The sequence below is a fragment of the Danio aesculapii genome, chromosome 18 (assembly GCF_903798145.1).
Source record: "Danio aesculapii chromosome 18, fDanAes4.1, whole genome shotgun sequence".
In the NCBI taxonomy this organism is placed as follows: domain Eukaryota; kingdom Metazoa; phylum Chordata; class Actinopteri; order Cypriniformes; family Danionidae; genus Danio; species Danio aesculapii.
This window is the reverse complement of record NC_079452.1, coordinates 4740169-4758853: the sequence shown is the minus strand read 5'-3', so window position 1 is coordinate 4758853 and position 18685 is coordinate 4740169. Positions and strand designations below refer to the sequence as shown.

General features: G+C 35.5%; 1 protein-coding gene across 2 annotated transcripts in view; it reads left to right on the top strand.

The window, feature by feature from the left end:
- Window positions 1-18685, top strand: part of b3gat1a (beta-1,3-glucuronyltransferase 1 (glucuronosyltransferase P) a) — a 159581-nt gene that overhangs the window by 115298 nt on the left and 25598 nt on the right. For both annotated transcript variants that reach the window (XM_056477858.1, XM_056477857.1), the window contains exons 3-4: window positions 10614-10731; window positions 15355-15497. In XM_056477858.1, coding sequence (XP_056333833.1) covers window positions 15386-15497 — 112 coding nt within the window. In that variant the 5' untranslated portion in view covers window positions 10614-10731; window positions 15355-15385. The remainder of the gene's footprint in view (window positions 1-10613; window positions 10732-15354; window positions 15498-18685) is intronic.

Below are 18685 nucleotides of genomic sequence, written 5' to 3'. Positions count from 1 at the left end.
TAGGCCAAATGGAATCCAGAGCAAAATTCATTTCGGACCAATCATGTCAAATCACTTTCATTTAAATTAGCTTGTGAATTAAACTTGTCTGAAACACAGTTTAGTCTTGTGAAGCTATTTCATCTCAATCACTTCATTTGGACAACTTTAAATCAGCTAACTTCGTTCAATATAACCAAGCTTCCTAGTAGGGACTATTTTCAGATGCTGCATATTTTCAATTCTCCTGCTGCAAAGTACATTGTATGACAACAAAGTACCTTATTACGCCAGAATGAGAGTACCGTTCCAATATCTGACTAGAAAATAGTAACTTTTCATTTTCTGTAGCTCTTAGTTAAAAACAAAAGTCTCAAGGTTAAAAAAATTATCAGAAATATTTGTCCTTTGAGTGAGATGCTAATGGTCTGATTTTTAAAGTCTATGCTGAGATAAGCTAAAAGTGCTCCTGTCAGACCAGAAGATCAGCTGAATGGATCCAAAAATGGTAATACTCAAACATTTGAAGGTGCCATATACTGCATTGGTTAAATTTGTTAAATTGCTCTCAGATATCCACATAGTAAGTATATGGCTTAGGTAAGTTCAAGAAATGGTTTTATATCCTGATTTATTACTCTATAAAATAAGAACAGAATCAGAAGGTCCAAAATTAACCATATTTGGATCATGAAAATTAATGAACTCCAATCTGACGTGCAGTACACATAGCGCTGAACACGGTCAGAATAATAATACTTAATTTGTCAAAAAAGTAGTTTAACAAACAAAATAAATGCCTTGTTAAATCATTTTTAACTTAATAGGTGGGGGTTTATTTGACCTTCATGGAGAGAATGAGTTCTTTAAAATAAACCAGAGTAAATCAAAGTAATGTTAACCTATTTTGCTCACAAGATCTGTTGTGGATAAAGACTAAACTATAATTGAATTTTTAGAGAGACTTATAGAAATGTGTTGTGTTGAATTGATGACAGTTGAGCTGATTGGTCCGACAAGATTCAGCACTCTTCAGCATGTGTTGGTTGAAACATATGCCTCAAATTTTACAATAAACACCATAAATTAACAGAAGATACAAATAAACATACCTTATGACTCTTCTTAGTGGTGCTGAATATGTATAATCTGTAATTACTGCATTCTGCATCCTGACACATGTTTGAACATGTCTTGTGCAGCCGTAACGCATAGTAAACAATCTGAGCATCCCGTTTTCAAAGTTAAAGTCCCACATACATAGTAGGCCAAATATAAGCTTAACAATAATTAAGGGACGAAACTTATCCTTTTTCTCTCATTAGGGAGTGTTGTAGCTAATCTAACACAGCCTGAGGCGTGCATATTAACGATTCCAGGACTGCATATAAGACCGTGTTCTTCTGATGATGATGACGCGGCTGCTCGTCACGTCCGGATGAATGACCTAAAGTACATGCAGTTGATCAGTGTGTGACCCATGAGTCACATAATAGTCTGCTTTGTGTTCTGATTAGGGCTGCACAATAAATAATTTCAGCATCGATATCGCAATGTGTCAATTAGCAAGTCACAAAGCAGCACTGCAGAGTGGAGTTGGGATTATTATGGATCAGCAATGAAGAACGTACAGCGTTTACATTTTAAGTTACAGTTGATTATTCAATAGGGGCAGGACAAAATAGCGATATGCATGACGTAGCACTTCTTATAATGGCAGATCAAACATATATCAATGTTACAATTTTAAGAATTATATGTGCTGTTAATAAAAGAAATATATCTTATAAGTTTGATGCATTTTTCCCTCTTCATTTACAAATATCATGAAATATTGGGGATGGTTTTCGTATGATATATCGCTGATATCGTGATCTATCATTATCGGGGGCAAAATAATATAAAACATGATAATAATGCATTGTATAACTGTACCCGAATATCTGAGTGATTTCACTTTTATCTTTGCTCTATCTTATTTATTTATTCTTGCAATGTCTTTGATTCTCTCCTCTACAAGATTATTCCATCAAAGTTAATGATTTCATTTCAAATTGAGCTATTCAAGTCATCTGCTGAAATCATATTCATATCGCAAAATAAAAAAAATCGCAGCAAAAAAAAAATATCGCAATGCCAGATTTTTCCAATATCGTGCAGCCCTAGTTTTGATTAACCTTTTGTCCCCCTAGGTTTTACACTCATGGAATTTACATGAGAACAAGGAAACCATTGTCTCTGAGGCTCACGATATGGCCATTATCATTTACTGATCTCTTATTATTTGACTATTCCTAGACATACCCAGATTTGCTTTACCTGGCCACCTTTAACTCTAGGGGTGTTGTAAAATGAGCCTATTTTCAAAAAAAAGTGAAGTTTTACTTTAATGAAGCTGCCAAAACCCAAAGCACGAGTGCTACTCTTCTGCAAGGAAGTAACCCCAAACTCAAAACCTTACTAGAAACTCTAAATCTTCAAGCTAAGTTTCTCTTAATAAGTCGTTCTCTTAACTTAAAACACACAAGATTACTTTTATTGTCAACAATTTCCCTGATTATGCAATGTGGATTGAAAAAATTACAAGAATTCATTTTAAACAAGTTTTTTGAACAAGCAGTGTGTTGAATGTAGACATACAGTACAGTAGAGAGACACAGTTAAGTTGAATGTTGCTTTTGTTCTTAGTTCAGTGATGATTCAATGCATTGTTGAATAATGTGATTCAAAGAAATCCGCAATAGAAAAAAACCTTGGAAGAAAGCAGGCTTAGTTGGAGGACCATATGAATGAAGTGGCAGAGAGCTGCAGTTTAGCCAGCAGTAGAACTACATTCAAATGTTTCATATGTTCATTTGGAGGACACTTACTGCTGCTGTCAAGCGTGCACTTTCCATTCTTCATCTTTGCTGAGATCATCAGGTAAATGGGCTTTGTGAATATCAATAATGACCTGTCAGGCCACCTTTCTTAGCAGCGTTCCAAGTCATTCCACGGCACACATACAAAGCGGGGGGCAGCGGTCAGGAAATGAGTGAATATATAAGCAGGGAGAGAAAATGAGCCGGACGCGGATTTAATACGTTCTGCTATATTCCGTGCTCCTGGGTCTGGGAGTGCATTCCAATTAGCTTGTTCAGAGGAAACGGATAAAAAATATCAGCATATGCGAAAAGATGCTTTATCAACTCAATCTTTCATTACTGAGATTAAAAATCCCAGGGCCATGTTCCTCCAAATCCTCTTGTAAGTGTCCGACATTGCGTCAGTTTTTCTGCTAACAAACTTAGTGGGAGGTGCCTGAGGAGTGACAATAGCACCCTTGAAAGACTAAAACCATTTGGCAGGTTCTCATGTCAAGAAGATTATAGCTATTGACCTGCAGACGTTCTGCAGCTCGAGAGAGATACTGTATGTGTCAATGTGCACGTCCGCATCCAGAACCTTTACATGCATGCTCTAAAATTAACTTGATGCAAGTTATAATGAACAGGTATCAAGGTTGATATGATCATTTCAGTCAGTAATGAATTGCCAAGCAGCAGTAGATGGCTAATGTCAACATTGATGGAAAAAAACAGATGTGAGTTGGTATATTAATTCAGATCAGAATGATCTTTTTTTTTTTTTCAGACAGAATAGACCTGTTGATGCTATTCTAATGTAAAATTTGCAACAGGAATTAGCAGGAATTTATAATTAGCACCAAGAATGTAAAAATCTTTTACATTTAATTAACTAAAGGTGCAAGATGGTCGCTGGTTCGAGTCCCGGCTGGGTCAGTAGGCTAGGGTGGGCAATATTGCAAAAAAAAATTATGACGATATCATCTATCATAACATTCGATATCGATAATTATTCTATATATTTTTTATAATAGAATTTTATAATATAATTATTTTAATTTACCAACATTACTAAGGCAAATAGATTTAATAGTCAAAAACAAAATATTTAAGCAAAATATATCATCTCTTTATAATAAAATAAACATAAGTGTTAAAGAGACTCAAACTTGATTAATAAAATGTTACAAATTGTGTGCAATGGTAACGGTAGATCAACATTTGTAAGGTGTCAATAATAATGATACAGTAAAACTCAAACTCTGTCAACAACACTATCTATGATAATTAAATCTGAGCTTTCAAGTAAACGAACCAACCATCTTTAAACAAATACATACTGCAACATTGCAAATTGTGAAGTTGGATGACTATATATTATATTATAAAAAAATCTTTCAGATGGGGAGCTAGTGGCTGGCATGCACAAGAAAAGAAACCAAAAAGCCACTCTGATGACATCCTTACATCCTTTTTTTATTTACAATCTCCTCACTGCTGCTATACTACACTCATTTTCGCATGTGTTGTTATTCTGATCTGAAGTGACAAGTGCGTCGGCGTGGATTCCTTGACCATTTACAACAGACTTTGCGCTCGCGCTCCCCTGGCGTCTCTTATAACTAGGTGATCATCAATCATTTTCTCAGAAGAAAACAAACGGACAAATAAAAATCTTTGCTGCAGCTCCGATGCAAGTTTGTGGAGAATAGTAAAAACTGCTGCAGTGTTTGGGTGCGCTATGTTTGAGGTAACTTTCATACGAAGTGTGAACAGATTGGTTATTTCTACTTGCATGAATTGCGGTGCGCTCGGGGCATTCAGAAAAGTTCAGATGCTTTTCAACTAGGTGCGGCTGGAAAATGCGCACGGTTCATATGTGCACCACTTGCACAACATGTGCGCGCAGCTCCCATATGCGCTTCATACAAGTTGCATGCCTCTATTGGAAATGACAAACTTACACCCCAAGCTTATAGACATTGCTTCCAAGGCGGGCACTTAGCAGCCACATTTTCATAAAACTATAGCGCTTCATACCAAACCTTTTTTTTTAAATCGATATTAGCAATGGTGTTTGGTCAATAAATACCGATACTGATTTTATTGCCCAGCCCTACAGAAGGTATTTCTGTGTGGAGTGTGTATGTTCTCCTTGTGTTCATGTGGGTTTTCTCAATGTGCTCCGGTTGTCCCTCATGGTCCAAAGACATGCGCTATAAATTAAACTGAGTAAACAAACTGGCCCGTAGTGTATAAGTGTGTGTGTGCGTGTGTGTGTGTGCATGTGTGCACGTGTGTGTGCATGTGCGCACGTGTGTGTGTGTGTGTGAATATGAGAGTTTTCCAGTACTGGGTTGAAGCTGGAAAGGTATCCGCTATGTAAAACCTATGCTGGAATAATTGGCGATTCATTCCACTGTTGCGACCCCTGATAAATAAGGGACTAAGCCGAAGGAAAATTAGTGAAAAAAATAACTAAAGGTGGTTGCTTATGTATGAAAGACCGTTATTTAAAAAATTATTAGCCTTTTAATAATAAAAAATATTATTGTTTAAAGAATTTTAAAGCAAAGACCCCAAAATGAAATCAAATTAGAATAAAACGTTGTCATTTTTTAGTTCTTTGTCTCTACTCCCACCACACGATAGTGACGAATGTAACGGATATTTGAATGATGCTTTTGGCTGGTCTCCACTAGGAAACAGTGAAAGTAATGCAATAACTGTCAAACTGCAGAAGATAAAAGGACAATGAATCTTCTTTAAGGCAAAACAGAATCCACGCACACTACACATCGAGAGTGCATCTCAATTAGCTCTTTAGCTTCCAAGGTTGTGAATCAGTATGTTGTGTACACAAATTCTGGCACTTACAAGTGTAGTGATGAGCTTGGTTCACTAAACATTGGGACACTGAACGTGGCCTGAGAACACCCTTGCTGTACAACATTAAAACTGGAATTTATGAACAACAACATAAATAATTTATATATTAATTTATAGTTAAATATAAATGAATAACCACATCTCTTGTCGTTCATTATGTTAGGTGACCTTGTCTATGAGATTCATATTTCAACTTTCAGAATTCCCTTAAGGGAACATAGTAAGCATTGATGCTCCCTGATTTTTACAGTGCATTTCAAGACTTCTCAGTGCACTAGAAAGGTTTTGCGATTGAGACTGTCCTTAAAATTGCTGACTCCCTGAACAGTGCCTTGGCTACTGAACAAGGGAGCTGATTGAGACATACCCAAGAGGATGATGGATAGTACATCACTATAGAGAACAGGTAAGTATCCAGGTATGGATGATGATAATATACAGGGAATGGAGTAGATTACCAGAGCTTGACGAAGGAGATCAAAGAAGACAACGAGGGAGCTTGCAGAGTCAATGAAGGAGATAACAAGAATCAACATAAGAGATTGATGGAGGTTTACAGGTTAACCACCACCAAAGTGAGTAGCAGGAAAGGAATCTGCATCCTTGTGAGGCCAGACAAGAACTAGTGGTGTGTGCTTTTATAAAAGGTTTGACTGATATGCTGATGAGGAACAGGTGGGGGTGTGAATAGGGCTGCTAATGTTTTGGTATCACAGGACACCTTCAGGGATCTTGTTAACACTGTTTTAGAAGCATTCAGAGGACTCGTGTGCTTCGAAACCTGTATGATTTTTAGATCAATATATTTTTGAACATGTTGGTTTCGGTTAACATTGATTAGGTTACCATATTTGCTTTGACACAGTCTACATAGTAAAAACGCTATAGAAATAAAGATGAATTGAATTGAATTGAATATTGTTGACCAGTTCACATGTTTACTTTCTATTTTATGGACAGAAAGAAGAAATATGTCATGAAAGTAGGCTTCTGCCAGTATATGATTTGTTTGTTGTGATTAATCACTAAATACGTTATATATACGTTATATGTTCATATATGTTCAGAGTAAATAAATGTTGTAAACAGATTCATTTGCAAAAGGATGATGAAGTACAATGGTAGAAAATGTGTACAATAGATAAAAAATGTGTTAATACATTAAAAAAACGACTTTAACTTACTGATGAAGGACAAAGATTAAAAGATATATAGACTCACCAGCCACTAAATTAGGTACACCATACTACTACCGAGTTGGACCCCGTGTTGCCTTCAGAACTGCCTTAATCCTTCATGGCATAGATTCAACAAGGTACTGGGAATATTACTCAGAGACTTTGGTCCATATTGACATGATAGCTTCCTGCAGTTGCTGCAGATTTGTCTGCTGCACATCCATGATGCGAATCTCCCATTCCACCACATCCCAAAGGTGCTCTATTGGTTTGAGCTCTGGTGACTGTGGAGGCCATTTGAGTACAGTGAACTCATTGTCATGTTCAAGAAACCAGTCTGAGATGATTCACGCTTTATGACATGGTGCGTTATCATGCTGGAAGTAGCCATCAGAAGATGTGTACACTGTGGTCATAAAGGGATAGACATGATCAGCAAAAATACTCAGGTAGGCTGTGGCATTGACAAGATGCTCAATTGGTACTAATGAGCCCAAAGTGTGCCAAGAAAATATCCCCCACACGATTACACCACCACCATTAGCTTGAACCGTTGATACAAGGCAGGATGGATCTATGCTTTCATGTTGTTGCTGCCAAATTGTGACCCTACCATCCGAATGTCTCAGCAGAAATCGTCACTCATCAGACCAGGCAACGTTTTTACAATCTTTTATTGTCAAATTTTGGTGAGCCTGTGCAAATTGTAGCCTCTGTTTCCTGTTCTTAGTTGACAGGAGTGGCACCTGGTGTGGTCTTCTGCTGCTGTACCCCATCCGTTTCAAGGTTGGACGTCTTGTGCATTCAGAAATGCTCTTCTGCATACCTCTGTTGTAACGAGTCGATATTAAAGTTACTTTTGCCTTTCTATCAGCTCAAACCAGTCTGGCCATTCTCCTCAGACCTCTTGCATCAACAAGGCATTTGCACCCACAGAACTGCCACTCACTGTATATTTTCTCAATTTCGGACCATTCTCTGTAAACCGTAGAGATGGTTCTGTGTGAAAATCCCAGTAGATCAGCAGTTTCTGATATACTCAGACCAGCCCGTCTGGCACCAACAACCATGCCACGTTCAAAGTCACTTAAATCACCTTTCTTCCCCATTCGGCAGGTTTGAACTGCAGCAGATCGTTTCGACCATGTTTACATGCCTAAATGCCGTGTGATTGGCTGATTAGAAATTTGCATTAATAAGCAGTTGGACAGATGTACCAAATAAAGTGGCCAGTGAGTATAAATCTGTAAGCGTGTTTTATATTTCAAATGAGAGAAATAAATGTGTAAGGGATGTGACCAAAAACTACTTCACTTCTTTTTTTATTAATTTATGTCTCTGTTTCGGGTGTTTTTTTTTTTTTATTTATTTAATTTTTTAAAAGCTATCTGGGTTAAATTATATATATTTTTTGACAGGTTATTCCTGTCTGGAACCTAAATAATTATTTTTTTAATTCAATTTAAAATTTTTAATTACATTTTTAAAATATTTTTCTGAGGTTGTACTCCATGTGACAACACTCCACTAAGATGATTTTTTTAAAGGAAATCACATTCGGATCTTGCCTTGGCAAAGGTTTTTTTTTCCTTTTCTTTTTTCATCATTTAGTTCAAATAAAATGCTAAAATTTAACTGTATCCTGCCACTGTTACAGTTCATTATCACAATATACTGAAGTATTATTATACTGAATATCACCATATGTCTACACGAAAGTAAGTAAATATCGACCTTATGAAATTTTTACTAAAATTAATTTGCAAACTAGCCCTTTTAGCAACCATTTTAAGAACTGTTTGATAAAAAAAAAAAAAAATGAAAATTTCCTTTTTCAAATTTTGTTGACTAGAACATACTCATTCAGTGAATGTCAGGCCCTCCTGTACTTTATCTTCTTGTGTCACTCCAGTGCCCTGACCCTGAATTAAACATTCAGCATACACACAGTGCTTCTGGTCCATGCATGCAGATATGTCCTGTGTGATCTCCATTATTTAAGTAAAACGGGCCTATTACTGTAAATTGCTAAATGGTTTTTTAAGCGGCCTGTTGAAGTAGGGCTGCACAATATATCATTTAAGCAGCGATATAAAAATGTTTTTCTTACTTAGAATTGTTGTCTTGTTTTTAGTTCAAATATCATACAAATTTCAAAGCAAAAACAAGATTATTTTACACCACTGGCAGATCAGTTTGCTTGTTTTGAAGAAAAATTGACTTTTAGCTCCATTTTAATTTTGACAATTCTTCTCAAGTTGAAAACAAAACAATATTTTTGATATTTTGATATTTGGACTAGAAACAAGACAAAGAAAAGTAAGAAAAGCATTTATTGCATAGGGATTTGTAATTTCTGTGCCTGAATACTGATATGCTCCCTAGGAAGCAGTGCTTTTCAAAATGTCTAGTGAAACTGTATTCATATCACAATATTTATCACAGAAAAAATAAAATATCGCAATATCAGAATTTTCAAATATCATGCAGCCCTATGTTGAAGTATCAGCATCTTGCAGTTTCATACTAAATTCTTACACTTGACCAATCTATCTATCAACTGAGTGTGGTCCACAGTTATGTGAACTGCCTGGTGTGCTGTTAGTACAATATTAAGAGCATGCTTAAATATATCACAAATTATAGTCACAGCTAAGAGTAACATAAAGACCAATGACATCTGAAATTACTTTCAAATCTACATATTTTGTGATTTTACTGATTCCTTGAATGGCTTTCATTAGGCTTACATGAATCGTACTGGAAAACAAGATTCTGATTAATGTCATTCTCCCTTTATAATTTCTGCATAATGAAACTAAACTATATTAGACCATCACCCCTGTTAAACATTCTCTCTTTTGCTGTCTCATATCACTCCATGGTTTCTTTTATATTACCTAATTTAATTTTCCTCATGTCAATATTTAATGTTTATTTATTTATTTATTTTACAATGTAATGATGTGATAAGTAGGATAATGCATGATCAGCCAGTCATTATTGTAAAACAAACACATTCTGGGTGATATAATGACCTTAATTAAGATTTGTTTAACAGATATCATTTCACCATTTCGCTCAAACACGTTTTGATGTAGCTGCACTTTTGTCTTTTAACTGAATGTACTGCTAACCCTGTATTTCTGCCTGATTCTAGAAAAAAACATTTAAAAAGAAGAAAAAAAATCAACTCTCTCTCTCCTCTCTTCATTTTTTCTGCCTCCAGAGAAGCTAAAAATACACTGTCGCTACTGCAGTCAACCAGCATTTGTGCTACAGCCTACACACACAGACAGGCTTGGTTCAAGGCACAGCATCATCGTACCCAGCTTTCATATGTGTGTCTGGACAGGCTTCGGTGATAATAGTTTCATAACAGAATTATTATTCTCATAGGAAGAGGTTTGGCACAAAGGGCACCTGACAGATAATTCATCTGTTCCTGTATGGCAAATATTACCACTGAGATTAAGGGAGAGTGAGAGCAAACCAACGTTGCTCCAAATGCAGAAAGATTCATTTATCAGCCCTGGATTGCTTTACTAGATATTAATATTGTGATTTGGCAGCGAGAAACATTCATCACTGCAACAGTCGCACAGGAGGTGGAAGAAGAACAAGAAAATAATAATTGTCTCAACTATACCTTCTTGTGGTCGTCTTCTCAGAAAGTGACAGACAGAATCAGCAGTTAAAGATGCCTGTTTGTGTTTTTCAGGAGCTTGGGAGCGCAGCATGGGATGCTCTGGGTGCCAACAGCGCGGTGGATGACCTCCAGCATGCGGCCGTCACAGCTGGACCTCACGCTCGTGGCCATCCGCCGTTTCTAACTAAGGGTGAGAGAATTTGAGAATAACATTTTTATTTATTTGAATTTATTACACATTTTTTTATTCTGGTATGTAAATAATAATAATAAAACAAAATTAATAATAATCCAAAACAAATGTTATTTACTTCGTAAAATGACTGCATTATAGCAAACCATCTAGCACACGATAAAACTTGACATTTAAAGCACATAAATAAAGTAAATAGTAAATAAGTAAAGTAAATAATTAAACACACAAAAAAAACAAACACTTTTAGCTCATATCTAATATCTTAAGAGTAGGGTGAAAATATCCCCCAAACTAATTTATTATTTGATCAGGTAGAATGGAAAAAACATTGGAAATTACCTAATAAATATTGTCTCACCAATAAAGTTAAAGAAGTTACATATGAACTAATTCATTTGTTTATTCAGTGAAACAGGTTGTTGCAAAACACAGAATCTGCATGCACATTTTGTGAGTTCGAGGAAGAATCTATAAAACACGTGTTTTTTGCATGTGCATATAACTAATGCTTTGGTTTGATATTAAATATTTATTTCATATTTAAATTTACAAAATTTAAAATTATATTTTCTTGTAAATATATAATTCTTTTTTTTTTTTTGCTATATAATAATAAATGATTGGAACAAAACTTGGTAATTTAATGATTATGAATAGTAAATAGCATACACAAACAGAAATTGTTTAATGATAAGTCTAACTTTCCTTTATTTAAAATTGATCTTTACGTTTCATTGATTTATGTTAAATATATAGCTCAAATGAACTTTTAGATTAACTTGTGTGATATTTTTGTAATCTACTTCCTATCTATCTATCTATCTATCTATCTATCTATCTATCTATCTATCTATCTATCTATCTATCTATCTATCTATCTATCTATCTATCTATCTGTCTGTCTGTCTGTCTGTCTATCTGTCTATCTATCCCTGTTTGTTTGTTCCTTTAATGTTATTGTGAAAAACACTAAGCACTGTTTTCTTCTATATTAATATTATTTTGTTTTTCAATTTTTAAATAATATCTCTTTAATAACACAAAAAAGACACCCAGCTAGCGACACCTACTTGCCTCATGTATAACACCACTGACACTTATATTATATGATGATCCTTACTAATATGATAAGAAAACAAGGCTCTTTATGAAGTTTCTACGACAGTTTAAGACGATAATATCATGATTTGGATGTTTACTTACTGAACGTGGTCACTGTGGCTGATTGTCAGTATAAGTGTAGGCCATGCACTTTTACCAGATACTAATAAAAGTAATAAGTTACTAATAAAACCAGTACTAATATAAACAAAGCAATAACCCGACAAATGCAGCAAAAATAAGAATATTATCGATAATATCGATAACCTGAAACGGCATTTTCCCGCTTTATTTAGACTGAGATGCTTTATTTACGCTGTATGACGTCAAAACCAAGTCCGACGAGTCGACGACAAGACGCATTCGATGATGCCCCGCTGCTTACTGAAGATTATTATTAGCAGCTTCGTTTGTCAATAAATATGTCAAATTTGATTTGGCCAATCAAATCAAAGAGGGCGTATTTTACTGTTCACGGAAGCGTTTGCCCGCGCGAACTTTATAACGGTCAAGGTAAGCATAATATTTGATATCTGTTTTTTAGGATAAAAAATATATTAAATTCTATAAGATCGACAGTAATATTCAGAGATGCCAACTAATACATTTTGGCATTGATTTCACATGAAATGCACAATTTTATTTGATTCGGTTTTTTATAATTTGTTTAATTATGAACGAAACGTCCTATAATAACTTAAATAAAATAGTTACTTTACAGCAAATTCGACATAACATTAAACGTGAAAGCATGTTTTGGATTAATAAACTTGATAATTGCCCAGCTTAAAAATGATTTATAAACTTAAAATGACATTAACTATGATCATCAGACTTAAAACAGAATATAGTAACTCTAACATGGTTTCTATTTTATAGAATATTCTCATACTGTAGGCCTGGGGCCGTTCTTAGCGCATGGATTAGCTGGATTTGATTGTAGACGGATCCGATTCAGGATTGTTTGGTTCTTTGAAGCTCACGCAAGAGTTGTTTTATCAAAAAGTCCATAAACTCAAACCTGCTGGGGTACAGCTTATTTCATGTTTGGATTAGATTTTGTCTTTTCAAGCAAAGATGATCTAAAAGTTTGTACCAGCTGCTGATGATTTCTTAGGAGAGTATACTGTATTGAATTGAGGAAAACAATAACAATAGCATAACAATAATATATTTATTATAATAATAATAATAATGATAAAATATGTTTTATTGTTTATTTGTTTCTTCATTTAAAACTTATGCAGGCTACACTCTGAAATAAAGGTACAAAAACTACCTTTTCAAAAGTGAAAGGGTATATTTTTGTATGTAGGGACTAATAAGGTCACTTCAGTTACATATACAGTACCTTTAAAATACCAATATGAATATGCTAGTTACTAAAACATACCTTTTGACAATGTACAGCTTTTGTACCAAAATATCTGTATGATAATAGACATGACCATTATTATGTATGGAGAGAAACGTTCATTCATTCATTCATTTTCTATTTGGCTTAGTCCCTTTATTAATCTGGGGTTGCCACAGCGAAATGAACTGCCAATTTATTCAGCATATGTTTTATGCAGTAAATGCCCTTCCAGCTGAAACCTATCACTGGGAAACATCCATACACTCCCATTCACACAAGGGACAATTTAGCCTATACCCAATTCACCTGTACATGTCTTTGGACTTGTGGGGGTAAACGGAGCACCAGAGGAAACCCACGCCAACACGGGGAGAACATGCAAACTCCACACAGAAATGCCAGCTGACCCAGCCGAGGCTCCAACCAGTGACCTTCTTGCTCTGAGGCGATCGTGCAACCCATCTCAAAAAAATTTTCATGCATTAATCAAGCAATCAATCCTTATAGTCAGCTATGCTTTACAACAGAGGATTAAGAAACTTCAATGCAGTCACATATAGCAAATCTGCTTAAAAGCTAAAATGAAAGTAATTGCAAAATAAAATACTCTTGACACATAAAAGCCTGTTCAAGTGCTACAAATAGTGAACAGTTATTACGTATGTTTTAACAAGCCATTTTATCTACTCAACTTTAACTATATTTTTGCTCACTTCTCTGATAATTGAATCACAAACTTGTTTGACGAATCGGTTATCGCCATTTTAGGATCTAAGATCTGTCTAATGATCTCAGACCTTTTAAGTGAGATACAAAGAATGAACCCCTATATATATAAACATTATTTATTTAGTTTAGTTAATAGCCTTCATATTTTCTGTATTACCCTATTTTTGCTTTTTGGACAAGAAACCTGAAGTGAACAATCACTGTTTTGATATATTTTACGTCAGAAGATATTATACAGTATATACATACTAAGGACTGTTGAATAATTGATTCTTATTGGCTGATAAACATTAAATTGTACAATTTATTTCTGGAAAAAATGAAAGGCACTCAACTACATGTGTGCTTGTTCCATATCACAAAAGATTCCTTTTTTCCCCACAACCTACAACAGTTAAAAATCATGTCAAAACAAAGTCTTTGGGTGAAACTAATCCCACACACAGGAGCAGTCTGAGGACATATACTACGATTATCCTACAGTACCTAAAGACATTGGTCAGATGTTGTATTTTAAGACATTTGTCAGGTATAAGCTGAATAATTGACTCTAGTCCATAAATTATTTGAAAATGTATATTTATTCCTCCTTAATTTTTCTTTGCAAATTATTCCTTACATACTTTATATAGATATAGTATTAAAAATAAAGTTTTCAGGCATATCAAAAAAGCAACTGTTTTTGATTTCTGATTTATTGTAATTTGTAAATAACATGGGATATGCTTTCACAAAGGATTTAAGTCAATCTGAGCTCTAAAAACAGCTAAAATCATGTTCAATTTATTTTTTTTTTAACCAAGCATTTGTGCTACTGGTATATGCCGGCATTTGTCAAACCAGTGCATTGTATTACTGTCAATTGTTTCTACCGATACACTCCAAAAATGTGTTTTATTGTTCAAACTACTTAATAAAAACAAGTTGAAATAACACAGTTCTTATGTTTTTTCTTTTTTTTAGGGGGACAATTACTTATATTACTTATATTCGATCCACCTAAATTTGTAAAAATTAAGTTAACTTAATCATTTGTTGGGACAACATGAAGGAATTATGTGGAACCTAGTGTTTTTTACAGCATTTAATTGCAAATCATCAGCATAAAAACAATAAATACTTTTAGAAGTATTAATTGTGCTGTGTAGAAGGTTTACTAATACTTTTTTTACTAATTATTAGTAGGTCAAAGATTTAAATGACTTTATCTGTGATGCTTCTGTAATGTTCGACAAGGTTATATCTTGAGGATAAGCAGCACAGTGGATTATCATTTTACTTGGCCACATGGAGATCTAATGAGAAGTGGTGATAGTCAATTTCATCAGATAGTTCATTAATTCCCTGACACTTATGAGGATCCTATATATCCTGTCTTTTGCATACTCTCTCTCTTTTAGTGTCTGACTTTATTCATTTCCCTCTCTCAGGTAATGACCAGGCATAGAACCAACCCTGGAGATGCCGAAGAGAAGAGATATTCTTGCCATCGTGTTGATTGTGTTACCATGGACCCTCCTCATCACTGTGTGGCACCAAAGTGCAATTGCTCCCCTGCTTGCCATCCGAAAGGGTACCGGCCTCTCTTAAATACATTGATATGAGGTGTTGCCAGTTCCAATTTTATCATCAATCAAAATGTGACAAATTTCTGCACAAAGCTTAATAGGCGCTCTCACAGACTAATAGACTGTAGCGAGTATATTCATCGCCTGTGCTCATTTGAATATGGTCAGGTTAGCAAAGAAATTTGCATATTGCTATTCTCGCTACAAAATTATCTTTTAAAGCGTGTTAAAGAGGCAGAGCTAAACAAGATTTAGTTTCCTGCCACTTGAATACAAATTTGTTTTCTCTCTATTCAGTCAGGAAACCATGAGATGACCAAGTGACTTTGTCTTTCAGCTTAGTGTGCTTTTAAGTTCTCCCAACAACTCTATGAACAACGATAAAAACAAAACCCTCTGTCTAACACATCCATTGAGTTTTATTTCATGAGCCTAATTTTAAAGGAACGATCCACTTCCCTAGAGTTAAACAGTTGAGCTTTACCATTTTTAATCCATTCAGACAAACTGCGGGTCTGGTGGGAGGACTTTTAGCTTAGCTTTACATACAGTAGCTCATTAAATCGGATTTGACCATTACTGTAGCATCTCACTCATACACTCACTGGCCACTTTATTAGGCACACCTGTCCAACTGCTTGTTGATGCAAATTTCCAATCAGCCAATCACATGGCAGCAACTTAATGCATTTAGGCATGTAGTTCAGACCGAGCATCAGAATGGGTTTTTCAGTGACTTCGAATATGGCATGGTTGCTGGTGCTAGACGGGCTGGTCTGAGTATTTCAGAAACTGTTGATGTGCTGGGATTTTACTGAGAATGGCCTGAAAAAGAGATAATATCCAGTGAGTGGCAGTTCTGTGAGTGCAAATGGCTTGTTTATGCCAGAGGTTAGAGGAGAATGGCCAGGCTGGTTTGAGCTGATAGAAAGGCAAAAGTAACTCAAGTATCCACTTGTTACAACCGTGGATTGCAGAAAAGCATCTCTGAATGCACAACACATCCAACCTTGAGGCGGATGGGCTACAGCAGCAGAAGACCACACCAGGTGCCCCTCCTGTGAGCTAAGAATATGAAACTGAGGCTACAATTCACACAGGCTCACCAAATTGGACAATAGAAGAAAACGTTGTCTGGTCTGATGAGTCTCGATTTCTGCTGAGACATTCAGATGGTAGGGTCAGAATTTGGTGTCAACAACATGAAAGCATAGATCCATCCTGCCTTGTATAAATGGTCCAGACTGCTGGTGGTGGAATGGTGTGGGGGATATTTTCTTGGCAAACTTTGGGTCTATTAGTACCAATTGAGCATCATGTTAACACCACAGCCTATCTGAGTATTGTTGCTGACCATGTCCATCCCTTTATGACCACAGTCTTTTGATGGCTACTTCCAGCAGGATATCGCACCATGTCATAAAGCGCAAATCCTCTCAGACTGGTTTCTTGAACATAACAATGAGTTTACTGTATTCAAATGGCCTCCACAGTCACCAGAGCTCAATCCAATAGAGCACCTTGGGTATGTGGTGAAACGGGAGTATCGCATAATGGATGTGCAGCCGACAAATCAGCAGCAACTGTGTGATGCTATGATGTCAATATGGAGCAAAATCTCTGAGGAATATTTCCAGTACCTTGTTGAATCTATGCCACAAAGGATTAAGGCAGTTTTGAACACAAAAGGGGGTCCAACTCGGTACTAGTAAGGTGTACCTAATAAAGTGACCAATGAGTCTATAATCTATAGTTCCCCCATTATATCAGCCTATAAAAGAACCAAAAAAATTCTGTCTGTCTTTATACACAATGTTTCTACAGAAGATTCATTAGTAAAATTATCGAAACTGTTTGGATATGTTTGAGTGAGATGTTAATAATCTAATCTGATTTAATGATCTGCGCTAAGCTAAGTTGACAGTGCACCCGCCATACCAGGACATTGCATGAATTGATTTAAAAATGGTAAAACTTACTGTAAAATTCTAGGGGAGTTGTAAAGTGAGCCTATTTTCAAAAAAGTGGAGTCTTTATTTAAAAGTCCACTGACTCCTGTGAAATTTTCCCTTTTATTTAAATGCAGACGATTTCTCAAATAAAACCACAATTTGATTGGCATTTCTTTTGGCTGACTCGAAGTCAAAATGAGCCATTTGTATGTATACGGTTTATTTTAGCACCCATATTAAAACATGTATGTAAGAGCATAATTCTCATACACAAGCTATACACGTAGTATATTTTTTTATGGGGCATTCAGGACAATCTAATGGCCTCCATCAATCGCTAATCACCTTTAGTTCAACCTACAGGGAGATATGAGACCTGGCATTTGAAAATCTATACCCGCATGCCAATATCGACATCTTATAGAGATGTAAAGATGTGTATTCATAGAGCTTATCATGAAGCAATTAGCATGGGTATGTATGATGCCTAGGAGGCAGTGAACATCTGGACTGTTAATGGAGTTCGCTAATCTACTGCTGCTAAAATGTCTGAAGTGAGAGCAGGGCACTAATTGAACAGTGATAAAGATCTGATATGATAGGTGCCACCATCATTCCTACCCTTAATGAGCTATCAGCAAGATTGTGTTAGAACTGCCCACACCATTTTGTGGAAATATTTTTAAAAGCAAGAAAAATTCGGTAACACTGTAATTAATTCAGCAATATCATTCCCACATGCTCATTTAGTCATGCAGCGGTTTAATTGTTCGGCCAAAATTAAAATCTATTCTTTCTTTCTTGGAGGGAAAAAGTGAGAGAAATATTGAAGTAAATACTGACCACTGTGTCCTAAATAGCTCTAAATTTATTTTACACAAGTGATATGATCTACTAAAACAGGAAAAAGACTACAAAATCACCATATTTGCAATTGGGTCTAACTCCTGAGGTATCATATTACAAAATCTTTATTGTGACCTGTCCGTTGCTTTCACCCAGAGACCTTTGCTATCAATAGATTGATGTAAAGGGTATGGGAATCCAGCTCCAGCCCCAATTAAACATCTGAACCCGCAATGCATAGTCTTTAAGAGGATTACTAGAAACCTCCAGAGAACCTTGGAGCTAAATTCTTTGCAGTGGTAAAGAACAAACTCAAAATAATAAAAAGAATTTCTAAAATAAAAGTCAATTAACATGTCAGCATTGTTCGTTTTGCTCCTCCATTGTTCTACTTG